This window comes from Chaetura pelagica, unplaced genomic scaffold, assembly GCF_000747805.2.
Source record: "Chaetura pelagica isolate M959 unplaced genomic scaffold, ChaPel_1.0 scaffold170, whole genome shotgun sequence".
In the NCBI taxonomy this organism is placed as follows: domain Eukaryota; kingdom Metazoa; phylum Chordata; class Aves; order Apodiformes; family Apodidae; genus Chaetura; species Chaetura pelagica.
Window position 1 is genome coordinate 536,328 of NW_009952048.1, and position 16,617 is coordinate 552,944.

The 16,617-nt window shown below is 38.2% G+C and overlaps 1 protein-coding gene across 1 annotated transcript in view; it reads left to right on the forward strand.

Annotated features, from left to right (window-relative positions):
• ME1 (malic enzyme 1, NADP(+)-dependent, cytosolic) overlaps positions 1-16,617 on the forward strand; it is a 129,384-nt gene that overhangs the window by 74,533 nt on the left and 38,234 nt on the right. Inside the window, exon 6 of the mRNA XM_010003004.1 lies at positions 16,208-16,317. Coding sequence (XP_010001306.1) covers positions 16,208-16,317 — 110 coding nt within the window. The remainder of the gene's footprint in view (positions 1-16,207; positions 16,318-16,617) is intronic.

A 16,617-nucleotide genomic window follows, 5' to 3' on the forward strand; every position in this document is an offset into this window, starting at 1 on the left:
GATGGAGTAGAGTGAACAGCTTCACTCAGCTACAGGAACTCATTAGGCTGTTGGGTCCCATAGTGCTTTTGTGGGTGTTCTGCCCTGGCTGTCGTCCCAACATGTAATGGGTTGATAGTCTTTAAAAAGATCAGGTGTATTAGTGAGTGACAGGGAAAACGGCTTTCAGGCAGGGAGTTGAAAGAAACATATAAATTTATTGTTATTATAGAATAAGTATAATTAACTTTTGGTTGCTTTTTTAGCCTAATCTAATAGCACCAATATGTTATCAGGTTGTCTTTCAGAAAACTTGGTTACAGGAAGTCAACGAAGTAAAGTGGAGTTATATGCAAAAAGGCCAAACAATATAGATAGAAATAGAATTTAGAAAGAAAATAAAAAATATCCTTTTAAACTATTTGGTACATCCTCTCAGCACACCAAAGCTGGTGTCTGAACCAGCTAATCTGAAGCACACGTGTGTTCTGCAAATATCCAGGGATCCTAGTGTAGATATCTGTCTAGTTTCTAAACAGCCTGAAATAAAATCAGTGGAAAAAACTGCATCTCATTGGTGTGTTTCCTCTGTAACCTAAAAAAACATTTTAAGCATCAATTTCATACTTCTGTCTGGACCAGAAACTGGGAGACTGCTTGGTAAACATGTGAAGTTCCCTGAGGAAGGCCTAAATAACACTGTGAAAAGGATAGATAGCATTTGGCTTAGCAGGGGATTATAAACAGCCTGGAGGAGTGTGCAGCCGCTTCCTTTTCTCACCTTGTCTTCAGTTATAAGAGTTGTAATTTTTTACATTACTCATTTGAGATCACTGATACAATCCCCTGGATCACAGAATCATAGAGTCACGAGTATTTGAAGTAACTGCAAGGAGGGGCCATCTAAAACTTCTAACCACCTGCTTAAAGTGTTAAAATAGAGTTAGAACTCTTCTGAGACTTTAATTTAATCTCCAATTAACCTTTTTTCCAGTCATTGTTAATAAATATTTGAAAATAATTTTACCAGTGAGACAGTTTGGACTAAAAAGTTTGAACTGGCTTCAAAGGCAATTTTAAAGAAAGGTATTCATGATGATAAAGTAGAACCAGAGCCACTAGTACAGGCTGCAATAATATGTCCAGTGTAGGTCAGCTGAAAGCATTTCCAGTTTTTCAATGTAAAATACAATGTTCATACTTTTGCTTTCTCTCAAAGGATTTTGGAAAGCTCCTGTTTCTGCAATGAAAGTACAAGCAGCAATTATTTCTTTACGATGACTTCTGGAAAAAACATTACTTGGAAATCTACCATTTTATTGAGCTTGAGTATTCCACTTCTGTGGCAAAATTTATAAACATTCCTGCAGTTTTTTCCAAGTATAAATCCCATTACGGGTGATTTTGAAGTTAGTATGTGAAGTCTTGACTTTGTTTAAATATTAATAGTGGTGGCAACTTTTGTAGTATCAAAAGGCCATGAAAAGGGGTTTTGATGGTCTTTGAGGGTTTATTCTTTGTGTGGAGTTTTTAATATTGTGATGAATATAAATCATTGTAGTAAAGTCAAAATTAATTGAGTTGGTAGCAATAAAACTTGCTCTTCTCTTAAATTCTGGCTAATATTTCCAGTTACTGAACTGCTTTGGAAAAGTATTCTTTCAATTTTGTTTTCTTTCTTTTACATTTAAACATAAACGTATAATAATGAATCTTATAAGTACAAAGTTTTGTTTAAAAATTTGTGATATGATGCTCACCTGGTTTTACATGGTCACTGGTCTAAAAATGTTATTTTTCTGTGAACTCCTCGCTTTCCTGGTCCAGAATAACCAGAAACACTTATAAAATTGGAGATCAACCAAGCAGATGCAACCCAGGTTTTTAATGTTGGTGGGATTGGTCAGAATGGCACCTGTGCTAAGGGAGATGTAAAATCCTCTACATTTGAGTTTTAGACAAACCATCCCAAGTCTAGGAGAACTTTTCTTAAAGGCAACTGTTTAGAGCCTGTGGAAGCCTTCTGAACTTTTAATCATTTTGGGGGGGTTTGTGAAATATAATTAGTTACTTTAACTTTCTTGTGCCAACTGCTACAGATTAAATATGTATTATTAACTTGAGTTATTAACTGTTTCGCTTGTAGAGATCATTGGAAAAGCTTTTTATCAATACAACCGGTAATATTCTGGCATGACTCAAAACTGCCTGGTGCATTTATCTTTAGAGAATCTCTGGTCTTCTTACAATAAAGTATGGTATAGAAGCTATAATCCAGATTCTCACTCTTTTATGTAACTGCCTGGAGAAGAGCAAAAAGAAGGAAGGATTTTGTCCGAGGAACATCAGGTCACCATTCCCAGGAACTGAAGAGTTTGGCTGAACACATTTATAGGCATTTTTATAAGGTTTTCTACTTTGGGGTATCTTCTATATCATGTGCACTGGTAGTGTTACCTATTTTTATTGTTGTTTAATTTATGCTGACTAGCTTTGAGCTGGAAAATTAAATTGTGCTATCAATGCTGATTGAACAGAACCCATCCAGCTTCTGCAAGGGATGCAACATTGCTCTCTGTCTCACTAGGATGTGTAAGATGTTTTTCCCTGGGCATAATTCTTCTCCATGCTTGACTAAGATTTCAGAACATTTGTAGTCTTGGATAATGTCCCTCATGGATTACAGTAATTTCTGGCCTTCTTGATACACAAGTGGTTTCCTTCCAGGTGCTCCAAGTGCTGCTGCCAAAGTCGTCTTCCCTCCTGCACTTTGTTCACACTTTCTCTAGCTAATGTGGTCATTGGCTGTGCATTCCCTTACTACACCAAAATAGTTTTTACTCTTTCATGGTTCTTCCCAGCTTTGTTTCTATCTCTGTCTAACCTCTGCTTTACTTGCACAGCTCTGTTACCCACCATATCTGTGGGTTGCTGTCCCACTTTTTTCTTAAGAGGATTTTTTTTTTCATCTTTAATGTGGAAAACCTTCCCTTCTTCATACCTGCAGCACAACTTCTTTTCCTTAAGCTTGCTGTTCAAAACCTCCCTTTTGTAAGTCTTTGCAAGTGCCCCATGGAATGATGAGTGTGCAGACATAGCTGAAACGTAGGAAGCAAATGTGAGACTAATTGTATGTAATTTAAGCATCCTGCTAGCCATGTTCAGTGTACTGCAAGTTTATAAAGCCAGAAAACCTTTTTGTAAACTAGTCTGATCTTCTGCATTAAATGGAACATTTGGTTAGAATGTTTATTGTAGCTTGTTTGTTTTTTTATTCTTTAATTATATACATTAGAAATCGTCAGACTACTATAGCACTGGTTATATTCTACCAAATATAAAGATTACTCCATCCATATTTGATAATCCCTTATCTCTACAGCCCTTATGTACGTTCACCAGTTTGCCTGTGACATTTGCTGAGCAATGGTCTATGTCCATTGCCTATAGCTGTCTTTGAAATACAACTTTCTAGCATAGAGTTCTTAATTTTTGGTCCTTTATAAATTTGCATGTAGCCACATTGAAATAAATATATTTCTGTTTTTGCCCAGCTTACAAGAGAGCACCCTATTTCATAATTCATAACAACCCCAGTCTTTGTGCCATATGTGAACTTTATTAGCAGTTACTTAATTTTTTTCCCATGCTTTTGTTATTATAAATATTCAAGAACAATATGCCTAACCATCAATTCTTATAGGACTCACAGGAGAGATAGATGCTGCTTTCCCTTTCTTCTTTCTTCCCATCTCCCTTTATTTAGTTGCCCCTGGATCTGTCTTGCCGTGATAATTAGATTGTATATAATAGAGTGCAGAGAATTATTCATATAGTTTGTCTGAATGATCTTGAGAATGCACATGGAGTGGAATGGACAAAAGATCACATGCTTAAGATACATTGCAGAAAAATATTTTAGAGCCCATGTAGATGGTCATCTTGGAAAAGAGTCAGAAGACAAATTAGAAGTTGGTTGCCCTTTTGGCCTGATCTGGCACGAGATTTAGACTGCAGAAAAGTTGTGGAACACTGATCTAGTGTTTTCCACAGTAATGCCATGCCTAAAGACAGTGAGATTGACCTGAGGCAGTTGTAAATATCAAGATTATTTCTTCACGTGTAAAAACTCTCTGACCAGGATGTTGACATTGTCACAAAAACAGCATCATCACAGCAGGATTATGAAGAATTTTAAAATTACACAGGATAAGTTCAGGATTTGTCTGGGCAGGCTTCTTTTTCTAATCTAGTGCTGGGCATAAAACCCATAAGCAATCTGGACACCAACATAGCAGATGTTCCAGGCTTTTTTCTTTCCCCTTTGAGTCAGAGTAGAACTAAAGACTTGCCTGGAACAGGTCATCCTCCCTTCCTTTTTTGGATCAGAGAGTTCAGTGTGCTCAAGGACATATAACTTACTCATTTTCTTACAAAGCCTTGAATCCTGTAATTCCTGACTATAATCTTTGACATTGCTGACCTGCTTACTGGGGAGGCTGGTAAAACACAGACACAGAGATTTTGTGACTATTCTGAGTTTTGGTCCTTCAGAATCTCCTCTAAGTGTGATGACTAGAAGCTAGAGGTTGCTCCTGTTCCTAAGGCTCTGAGAGGGTATTCTGTTAAGGAAAGTGCCACAGGAAAGCAGGCTGTCTTTTTTCTGTCCAAAACAGAGAACTAACCTCTGAAGATACTACTGATTTTCTCTCCCTGTGTATGGTTGCAAGGGCATTTGTTCCACAGTCCTTAAGACTATGGTATATACCCCAGGCATAAGATGCAATTCTGTCCCAGGGTGCTTAAGATTAATTGTGGCACATCCTTTCAACCTTTGTCCATCTTCTCCTACTGAAGTGTCACTTAGATCTCAAACCATGCATTTAGGCATCTAGAAAATTTATTCTATATGCCTGAGCCTCTTTTAATGAGTCAGCAGTATTGGGTTTGACTGAAGTGTTTCCAAATTAATGTTGAGCTTTTTTTATTTTTACTTCCCCAGCTTTGAAATGGCTGCTTACTAAAAACAGTCTCCAACACAAATTACCATTCCTGAAATCTATTGGCTACCAATGGTTGGGGTGGGACATATTACATAATTCAGTAATTGGTGGGGCAATCAGAACTCCCAGCTTTCTTTCCTGGATGCTTGAGATAAATTTTTGCTATATGCTTCCCTTACCTGCAAGAAGTGCTTAAGGAAAACTAGGATTGACTTAAGGAATATCCAGTTAGTGACACAGAATAATTTTCACATAGGTACATGGTGATTGTTAATGCCTAAGGCCTATTTTGGAAAAAACCCACAACTATGATGTGTCCAAGGTAGACCACAATTTTTCATGTTTTTGACTGTAGAAACTTGGGAAAAAAATATCAGTAATTGTAAAACCTACCAAAGAAAATTCTCTTGCAACCTACTTTCTCCCAGTCTTGGGGAAATAAGAGGAGAGACTTAAAGAAGCAGTTTCCTTACCATCAAGGACCATGAGAGTTTCTAGTTCTAAATGGCTAAATGGCCTAAAAAGGTTGCTTAGAGAGTTTATGGCATCTCCATTCCTGAAGATGTCCAAAAGCCATTTGGATGTGGTCCTGCACAGCCTGCTTTAGCAGATCCTGGATGAATGGGAGGGTGGACAAGGTGATCTCCAGAGCTGCCTGTCAGCCTCAACCATTCTGTGATTCTGTGAGATTCCATGGTAATAATCACAGTTCTTCAAGTCAAACAGCATGCTGTCTAAATAATGCTTAGAGAATAGTAGACTTCTTCTTCCTTAAGTTTTACATTCTCCATTTCTTTGGTTCAGCCTCCAATATTCTTCTTTGTTCAAGTGTAATTTGTTCTGTGAGTAGGTAAGATATTTTAAGGCCTCAAAAATGCCATCAAGAATTTGGGGAGGGAGAGGTGTGTTTCATAAATGATCAAACAGTATAAAGATTATGGAATGTATTTAGTCTGTCAGAAATGCTTTATGCATTCCTCTTTGACATTTCTTAAAGGTCATTCTTTGCCTTTTAACGGCAAAGGTGAAGGCTGTCAGTGGTGCAAGTGAGATTTCCATCTGTTCTTTATGCCTAAAGTGGCAGGGGAAAAGAGCAGATGTTCCCCCAGGCTTTTTACCAGTTTGGCTCTCCAACTGCATCCTTTGTTTAAGGGACAATACCTATAAACTCCAACAAATATCATCAGGTGTGTAAGCAAATGCAAGCATCTTGTTTTAACCACCTAAAGCCACTTAGCAATCTTTAGGATCTGGCAAAAGATACACTATCTTTTCCAAAAAGGCAATTCATTTGCTGTAAATCACATAGGCCTGATTCAGTAAGTCACCAAAGCAGGCATTGTACTTAAAGAGGAAAAATCCTGTTGACCCAAGCTGAAATTCTCATGTGTTTAAGCAAATACCTTAATAAATTAGCTTTTATTGAATTAGGATTTTTAAATGGCATTAGATACGGTTAAAAAAATACGATTGAAAAACTGTTATGGAACTTTCTGGTGTAGAGTTATCAGCCAAGGATCTCTTTTATTTTTGTTGCTGTAATGCAAGCCCTCTTCCCTTTTTGGAAAGTGGGCAAAATTAGTCTCTGGGCAGTGAGTATGTGATGCTTTGTTCTCAAGAAAATAAGATGTAGCTTGTATAAGCAAAATTCTACCTTAAAGTACACACAGTCAATGCAAATCTAATTTGTGCAGCCAAATGGGAACCTTTCCCTTTTCCAAGTGCAGCTCTCATTTTAATTCAGAAATCTGAGAAGTTGCCCAGAGAAACTTATAGTGTCCAGATTTAGGAGTGCAGGCTTCTTGGAGTAGATATTTCTACTAATCACAGTAATTATGAGTAGTGATGCATATAACATAGTATCTTTCAGCCTAGACGATCTATAGAGAACTTCCCTGTGACAGCCCTATGCAATCATTGACTACTGTACAAGTGCTGCTATACTTTTTTATAACTTCTGTCAAAATTTAGAACATGAAAGTCATGTTTGTAAAGTGTGCAGGTGCCTGCCAAAACAAGGGAAACCTTGGAACTGTGGCTTTCAGATATTTTTCTTGGCAAAGTAAAATTCCTGACAGTCTAAAATAGACAATAATAATTATTGAGTTTCTTAAAAATGTTTAGGTTGCAGACATGAAACAACAAGGAAACACCCATCTGAAACCAGATTCAAATTATTTAAGCTGTGTAAGGTGACATCATACAGTGTAATGTATTTTATATGCTTTTTAATATGACAGGGTTTTTTTTTCATTTAGTGTTAAGCCATTTAATTAAAAATTTAAAAAGTAAGCTTGAAGGACTTACTGAGGATGGCTTTATATTTGGGGTGAGCATGATGGGGTACAAACCTTTAGCTACAACAGCTAAAGATTCATGAGGAGTAAAGCTACTCACTATTTCCAGCTGAGGTGGATTTCTTTCTTGATTCTGTTTTTCTGGTTTAGCCTGCTCAGACACTTGACCAATCCATCTGTTCAGTACCCTTCCCTCCCTCAGCCAAAAGTCTCACAGTGCCAAGTCTCTAAAGAAGAACTGAAGAGGCTGAAAAGAAAAAAAAAATAAATCTCAGATCATCTGTCTCAAATCTCCATTCATCTCTTTTAAGTGAATATAAAACTGAAGGTAATTTGATATTGTTCTTTGGTCTAAGTCACAGTTAAAGCAGCTGAGCAGTGACACTGGAAGAAGCAGGAGAATAGCCAGGAGAGGTGGAATTACATTTTCAGGCTCCTGGAGTTTTACTTTTTACTTAGGTGGGGTCAGGATCAGGTAACAAGTGAACTGATACAAATTCATGAGACAGCATCACAGTGATTCAATTTGCTGTTTACTTTAAATCCCAATGGAATGTTGTGGAGTTTTGGGGTTTTTTTGAAGGAGGAAAACTACCAAAATTTATAGTATCACTTTTCTTCCTCTTCAGATTTAACCTGAACAGTAGCCAAGCCCACATACCTCTGCCTTTGTGGAAATCTGCATGCTGTGTTTTTTATTTCATGGCAGTGATCTAGTCTGCTGGGTCTGATGGCTGGTCTCTGTATGTGTGAAGGACTGAGTATAAGAGTTTGGCTCATGTTTGGCTTTGTGAAATTTCAAAAGTATCATTTATTTATATAATGTGCATTATCCTGCATCTCAGTAGTGTGTCACCTTCGTGCTGAGGGGACTGTTTTACAGTGGAAAGGAGGTGACTTGACAGTACATCACAAAAAATTGACATCGCTCAGTGCAAGATCTTATGGAATAGAAGGTGATTTTATGTTATAATATCTCTAAACTAAAGTTGATTTTACTTAGTCTCTCCCCTGTGTACTGGAAGCATCAGAATGTGTGTATTCACGTGGTCTGGTCAGGATTGCTCATATGTGGCACTGAAGGCAAAAGGGCTCTCACTGTCCAGTCAGTGCTCTTTCTGGGCTCTTGGTGATGAGTGGTGATGAGCTTGACTTTGTATGGGGGTTTTTTGCCTTTAGGATCCATCAGCTATGCTGTTGTGGTTATTTTCCCCCAGGATTTTGCTTCCTTCAGCCTCCATAAATTTCAGGCAAGTCTGCTGTCCACTTGTCTGTGTGTCCTCACTTCGAATTTCATCAGTCTGTAATATGACATCTTGCTGTGCCTGTAGGAGGAGTGGCCCATGCCTGTGCAGTGACAGCTGCTATTGTTGCACCTTTGCTGTTGTCAAGGTGTAGGGGCCTGGTCCAAGTGTTGGCTGTAGTGTGGCCTTACCAGAGCTCGGGCATGCTCATCTTGATGTAAATGAGGCATTTTTCATTTTCCTGTGGTCAGTTTTGTCCTTTGTTATCTGTGTGTGCTGCCGTTTTCACCTTTGTTTTTGCTGCTGCTTCTGGTCGTGCATAGATTTTCATTCATACTTCATTCATACCAGCCTTCTTATTGCTGTTACACAACTCTATACATGTGCCCAGGAAAGGCCAAAATTAGGATCAAGCCCAGTTCCTGACAACATTGTTGTGTGAAGCACTAGAACAAATTTCTAAATCTGAAATAAAATATTAATATTTTTGAAACAAGAAGAAATGAATCTTTACAGTGATGGTAACTTATGGTTAATTATTTCACAGCCTTTATATTTTCAAGCCCTGAGACATCTGACAGTTAATTCAATCAGCTATTGGAGTAGAAGAAATCTAGTTCAAGTTCTCTAGTGACCATCAATATTAATCCTCTGACAGCACTTTGAAAATGCACAAAAAATTAGACAGGTTATGTTTAGAAAAGTTTTCAACTTAATGTTTGAATAGGATGGACTTCTCAGACTTCAATTACAGAGCAAGTTGTCCTTACTACAGAGTGTGATGCAACCAAGGTCTTGAAAAATTAAGTTTAAAAACCCATCTTGTTTCCATAGTAATTGTTTATGTTACTATACCACAAAAACTTTTGATTTAATTGCCTTTTTGCATAAGAGAAGCCCTTTATGTAAACAGGGGCTGATCACGAACCACAAGACTTTCCTAACTCAGCACCACCCTGCTCCTTAGCCTTGCAGTTCCCAAGGCCTGCCAAGTCCACACGGGTAGCAGAGCTTTGGTCTGAGGCTAAAAAAAAGGAGACATGACAAGCCATCTCCAGCCCATTCTCCTCACAGCTCCTGGGATAGAAAACCCATGGAGGTGAACACAAAATCTGTACTGGAGAAGGAAAAGAGAAAGCAGAGGAGTGTTAGAAGCACTGGTGCAAAGCAGGGTTGCACTGCAGACACTGTGGCACTGTGGTCATGCCAGGGAATTGTATCATGGAAAGTTTTTTTAGAATCATATTTCCTTAAAGAGAACATGAATGAAGCAAGGGTCTGCTGCTGGTAGTGGGGTGGGTGCTAAATGCTGCTGTCTGCCCTAACCCCATGTCTGCCCCTGACATCCATGGTATGGATATGTTCTGAGCTCATTGGGGCTGGGATTGGTTTGGAAACAGAAAATGCCTATGAAAAGTGTTCCTAGGAAAGTAAATGCTTTTGGTAGATAAAATAAAAGCAATGGCTGCCTGCAGGGGGTAAAAAAAAACAACCACAAAACAACAACAACAACAACAAAAAAGACATTTAAATAGGGTCATGCATGTGGAAAGCAGAGATGCTGACAGTTTCTATTAAGTTCTTTAGAATATCTCTTCCTGTAAAGAATTTCCTGTCCCCAACTTGGTGGTCCAGTTCAGGACAGAAGGACAAAGTTATCTGCAATTTAATGATACCCCTTCATGGAAGCTATTTGCATTGTAGCATTGGCTAGAGCCGACTACACCTTGGGCAGATTTCTGTCCTGTGCAGCTGTAGCACATCAGGTTGTTCCACAGGCAGCATGAGCAGTAACATCTGTTGCAGAAAGGCTGCACTGCTTGCTGGAGGATTTCTCATCTTGGCCACCTTTTTCCACAGAACATGTACATAGCAATTATTGTGGAAAACTCTATCCCTCTCGGTCAAATCTGGTTGAATTTAGCCAGCAGGTTAAAATTGTGATGGAAGAGGTGCTAGGTTGGATGTATGACCTCGTTGCAGCAGTTTAGTTGCTTTATGAAATGAAGTTAAAGATAGCTTGGGGGAGAGGAGGAAGAGAAGGCATCCAGGTCATACGAGCTGTCAGGAGTGAAGGTGGGAAGACATCGTGGCACAAGGAGGAGTTTATAGCATTGGCTGTTATGCTTTACACCTGTTTTGAGGAGTGGGATATATGGAAATGAACAAGCTTACAGCATTTGGAGTGAGGAGGAAGGAGATGATTTCCACATCATCCTGGTATACTATAAATGGTTCTGGCTGGCAAAGCAGCTGCATGACGCACGAGGCAAGGGAGAGAGTACCAATGTTGCTGTCATTTTGGTTTTGCTCCTTCTTAGGAATGGGTGGCAGCAACCATTTCTGGTGGTTTCTCAGGCTTTTTTCAGTCCCAGGCCCATATGAATATCGGAAACAGTCAAATAGGCATTTTGGAAGCTCTAAAAACCTAAAAAGCAACCACTTGTTCTCTTAGGAAGATTTCCAAAACAATGGCTGGCAGTCAGAAAAAATTATCCAAATATATTTCCAGAAAAGTTTCTTAGCTATAGAAGTGAGCATGGATTTTACTGATCATATGGTTTGAATTCAAAATGATGCCCAAACTTTTATAGCTCCCACTGGATTCTTGAGGGTTTTCCCTGTTTGAGGTTCTCAAGAGTGTGAGGTTGCCAGAATGCTAGTACTGTATGTTTGGGATGGTTACAGAGCTGTGGACATTTTTCTGCAGCCTGTTACATAAAGATATGATCTGTAGAGTGATTTGAAAGATTAACTTTGTTGTCACTGACAATTTAATACAAATTTCTTTATAAAAGGGAAAAACTAAGCTAAGACTGTCACATAAAATACATTGTAAATTGGGAGAAGTATTGGAAACAGTGTTTTCTGGCAGCCACACATTGTTCAGTGGCCTGGTTCTTTTTAATCATTCTCCAGTATTTGCCTTCCATCCTTGACGACAAAGCTGATGTTGCATACTTACCACCACTCTTGTCAGTATTTTCTGCCCATAACAGAAAGAGGAAAGATGGGTTTGAACTTCTGTCCAGTTGGATCCTGGTTCAGACTGTGCCTGTATGGCTTGGAGCAGGAGTCTAAGATCCGAGGACACAAAAAGACATGGATGACAAAACAGGAACAAAAAGGGGGAACAGTGAACTGGATTATCAGTTTCTAGGGATGATTTATGTATGATTAAAAAGCTACCACAGTGACAGGTCCCAAACAGGAGGAAGAGAGAAATTCACAAGAACAAAACACTTTCCTGCAAGAGTCCAGCAGTTCTAGCCAGGCTACTCAAGCCAGGCTACTCAAACCAGGCTACGGTTATCAGAGAAGTGTTTTCCAGAGCAAGAAAATAGGTAAAAGTTCACTAGGGCATTTGTTGTGGTTGCACAGTAAGGAGGAATGTCTCCCAGATTTTAATTTATTTTCTTAGTTTTGGTAGTCTAGGACAAACAAGTGTTCTGGTTATGACAGCTGATACTTGCTGGATAGATTCTCTCCTCTGTTTACTTGTGCCACCTTTCAGTATGAACATGCATGTTAGTTACGTGTCAACATTTCCCCATTTATCCCTTACGTATCCCTGGGTCAAGAGTAGTAGTAGCAGGAGAAATGATGGCTCTGCTTCTGGCAAGCATAAGTCAAGACGTGTTGCATGTGACTCCCATTGTCAGCTTGGTAACCACATGCAGTGTCTCCTTGCTTCTATGACTCTATTGTTGGTGACACATGCAAATTAAACAGATTTTAGATTACATTTTAAAGGTATGGGCCTTAAAATTTCAAATGGGAAGGTAAAATTGTCCTTGTATAATGATCAAGTTTAGCTACTTGGATAAGCAGTACAAAGGTTAGCACCCATATTTCACACTATGACACTATGTAGTTCACAGAATCATAGCATCTTAGGGGTTGGAAGGGACCTCAAAAGATCCTCTAGTCCAACCCTCCTGCCAGAGCAAGATCACCCAGAGCACATCACACAGGAACGTGTCCAGTGAAAGAGACTCCATGACCTCTCTGAGCAGCCTGTTCCAGTGCTCTGTCACTCTCACAGGAAAGAAGTTTTTTCTGATGTTTACGTGGAACCTCCTATGTAATGTAGTTCACTCATTTTAAAATAAGGAGAAATATCTCTTACAGCATTTTCTATCATGACAGTTCCTTGTAACTTTACCTCCTAATCTTCTTGTCCTCCTGGAGCTGCTGGCACTCAGCTGTGGGCCTTTTGCTTTTCATATGCCCTCTATAACATTCAGTCACAACCATTCAGTGTTCTTAAATCCATTTGTAGCAAACCTCAGTTATTTGCTTCTGGACCTCCCTCATCAGTCACACTGTGTCATCTGAGGAAACTCATTGAAGTCAGTCTCTGCTGTATCTATATAAAGTACTGATGATAGATATTAAGACTGTCACATTTTAGGATAGCTGTATGCTTTGTTTTCACATCCCATCGTGTTTGAAAGATAATCTGAATTACAGCACTAAAGTGGCCTGTAGCTGTTGGAATTTGAGTGCTTTGGAAGCCCCAACAGGATGTGATGACTGCACATGGACAAGCAATAAAGTGCTTGGTTCCCTTCTTGGCCAGCAATCATTTGTCTACCATGCTCACCCATGAAGAGGTGCAGTTCCAAACTGGAAATTTTCAATGACAGTACACTATGGGGTGCAGAGAGGACATGTTCTGCTTTCATGAGGGTTGGTTCAATCAGTTTCCCCCGATAGTGAAGAAACCACAACCTAAAACCATCCATCAGAGTGTAATAGTGGTGGAAGGTTATTGCAGGATACAGGAAGGAAAGTGGAACTGAGCCATTGGTTGTGAACATCAAATTAGGTTTTGGCTCAACTTTCTGCTATGATTGTGATAAAAAGATGTAGAAGTCATAGGAGAATTGATGGCTGTTTTGGTATGGTCACAGCTGCCAGAACCATGTGGCACCTTTGTAGCCAATTTATTATCTCAAGGGGACTTTCTGGAGTGCCAGAGATTAACTATTTTGTATTATCTTTTCTGTATGTCTCATCTGTGAGTGGTTTTGAGGATGGGAATGCTCCAAAGAGAGAAGCACTGCAGAATTTTCTTGTCTATCATGGGTACCCAGTGATTGGATTTGATTTGACTTTTAAAGGGGGCATAGACCTCAAATTTCACACATCTTGTTAGGTACTACTGGTCATGGGCAGCATTGAAGTCTCAGGTTTCCACCTGTGTGTCATGTGTGTCACTTGCAATAAATAGTGGTTTTTCTGCTGCAATACTGAAGTCTCATAGGCCCAGAATTAGACTGCCTTTATTTTTTCCATTTTAATTAACCAGCTATGATATCTTGCTCAGAGGATCACTATGGATAGTGTGCCCAGTATGAGATGACTGTTTTCTACAGGGACGCTTGTTTAATGTAATTCACAGAGAGTTTTCATCTGTGTCTACAAAGGCAATGGGTAAGAAAATGGAGAAAAATCAAATGCAGATGAGAAAATGGAATGTTATATATGGTGAAATAAAGAAACAGACTTCGGCTCAGTGACATCCAAGAAACACTTCTAACCAAGCTCCAGGATTCAGAGTGTTAATCTCATTAGTTTTATATTATTATCCAACTGTCAGCTCCTTGGAACCTTATGGAATCACTGAAATTCATGTCAGATATTGAATCAGGTTAGACATTTAAATCAATTATTGAAAAGTGGCTTAAGTTTCTTATTTTAACTTGGTTGTGATTTACTGTATTGAATAGTTGACTTGCGAAATACTCTTAAATTTTTAACAGTTGCCTGTCCTTGTGCTGCTGAAGTAGTCCAGGTTTTTCCATAAAAGCTGAAGATACATTTATTTTCAGCAGGGATTACCATTCCTGCCAGTGGAATCCCAGGAGTTTTGGCTAATTGTAATATGGCTGTAAATATGTGATTTCCATGGAAATTGATTTAGTCACAGGAATTTTTTATCCTTTGTTCATAATGATGGCTTTGCTTAATGTGTTTGCCAAACACATGTATGGTTTAAAGAAAAACTCAATTAACATTAGAGTAGTATAATGACAATGAACTGCTCATAATTCATATGTATTGCTTTTCTGGATAAAGCAGGAGCTGCTTGACTGTCTGTTGGATTTGTGTTTATAGCAGACAAGGAAAAAACCTCATCAGCTCAGATAGGACATGTTGAGATCTTGCCCTGTTAGACCCTCATGGTAATAATTTCATAGCAACACCATAATGTAATATTTTTTAAAAGTGATAATCAAATGATTCCTTAGTCTGTGCAAATTGTCATTAGGTTTATTTAAATTTAAAATACTTTCTACAAAAAAACCTTTATTGTAATATTATTCCAGGGTGGGATAATGTTTATGTCATGTGTCCAGATCCAAACTTCTACAGTTTTAGCCCGAACACTGTATTTTAAATTTTTCATGTTTTACTATTTTTTCCCATATGAGATTGACAGTATTCAAGTTAGTTTTTTGTTTTGTTTTGTTTTTGTTTTTTTTCCTGTTGCCAATGTGCTGTAAACTTGAATTCAGTCTTTGCACAGTTTCTGTCTAGAATGTCTTAAATGTTTTTTGGGGTTTTTTTGTTGGGGTTTTTTGTTACATTTTAATAAAGTATTTAAAAATGTTGTATAGGAATGTTAAGCAAGGAATCTAGAGACATTACTCTTATGAAATGCATCTAAGGACTGGAGGATGCATAGTAGTAATGTTAAATTAATTTAACTTATTATTAGCTTTAATTTTAGGGGTAACCTTATTGGCACACTAGGGCATTTTTTTACTTCTTAGGTATTGGCATATGAGTCTAGTGCTTTGAGTCTGGAGTTTCTTTTTTTTCTTTTTTCTTTTTTTTTTTATATTCCTCTCTTCCTCTCTTTGATAATTTTTAGATGTATTTGAGATGCCTTATGCAACATAGGCACCTACCTGCATTTTGAAAATGTAGTATATGGAGATTTCAAAATAGTGCAGAAAATGTCCTTTGAATTGTTTCTTTAACTACAAGGCTGAGAAAACATTGAAATGGATGATGACTTAAGATACAGTGTAAGAAACATCAAGTATTCATATCAGAAAATGGGTTTTGACAATCCAGTGAAGCAGCAGATGTAAGAAACACACATAACCTCATTTCTGTATATACTATAGTTGTAGTGTAAGCTAGCCAAGTGTAACTCAATTCTGGTTTGCAGCTATCACTTTCCTTCCTTCAAGTGTTCTCATGCTTATCATTTGTCTAGATTAACCGTGTTTCTGATCAATACCTTTTTTATAATAAGAATATTCAAGCATTGTGTCATGAGTGATGTCAACCTGCTGGCCTGCATAATAACAATACAATGAAATCCATGTTCTGAAAGTGTTACCTCTTTATTTACCTTCCTAATGGGGCAAGTATTTTTTGCTCACTAGCTGATGGCTCAGCAGACTTCTCTTAAGGGGTCTGCAGAGGAATGAAGGCCTTTTTCCCTGATCTTTTATTCTTAACATAGAAATTAGAAAAGCATTAGTAGTCTAATTAAGCCTTCTAGATTACTTACATGAACGTAAAGATATAGAATATGACAGGAACATATTAGTAGATGTGTACATCATATTAAACTTCAAGATCTGACTGCAAATGTTAGTAGCTTTTTGATATACAATTACCTACGATTTTTAATGTAATGCACATTTTTTTGTCTTTCTAGGTATGGCATGAACTGCCTCATTCAATTTGAGGACTTTGCTAACGCTAATGCATTCCGCCTCCTGCACAAGTACCGCAACAAGTACTGCACTTTCAATGATGACATTCAAGGTAATAGACCTCTTCTCTTCTCTTCTCTTCTCTTCTCTTCTCTACTCTTCTCTTCTCTTCTCTTCTCTTCTCTTCTCTACTCTTCTCTTCTCTTCTCTTCTCTTCTCTTCTCTACTCTTCTCTTCTCTTCTCTTCTCTTCTCTTCTCTACTCTTCTCTTCTCTTCTCTTCTCTTCTCTTCTCTACTCTTCTCTTCTCTTCTCTTCTCTTCTCTTCTCTACTCTTCTCTTCTCTTCTCTTCTCTTCTCTTCTCTTTCTCTTTTCTTTCTCTTCTCTTTCTCTTCTCTTTCTCTTCTCTTTC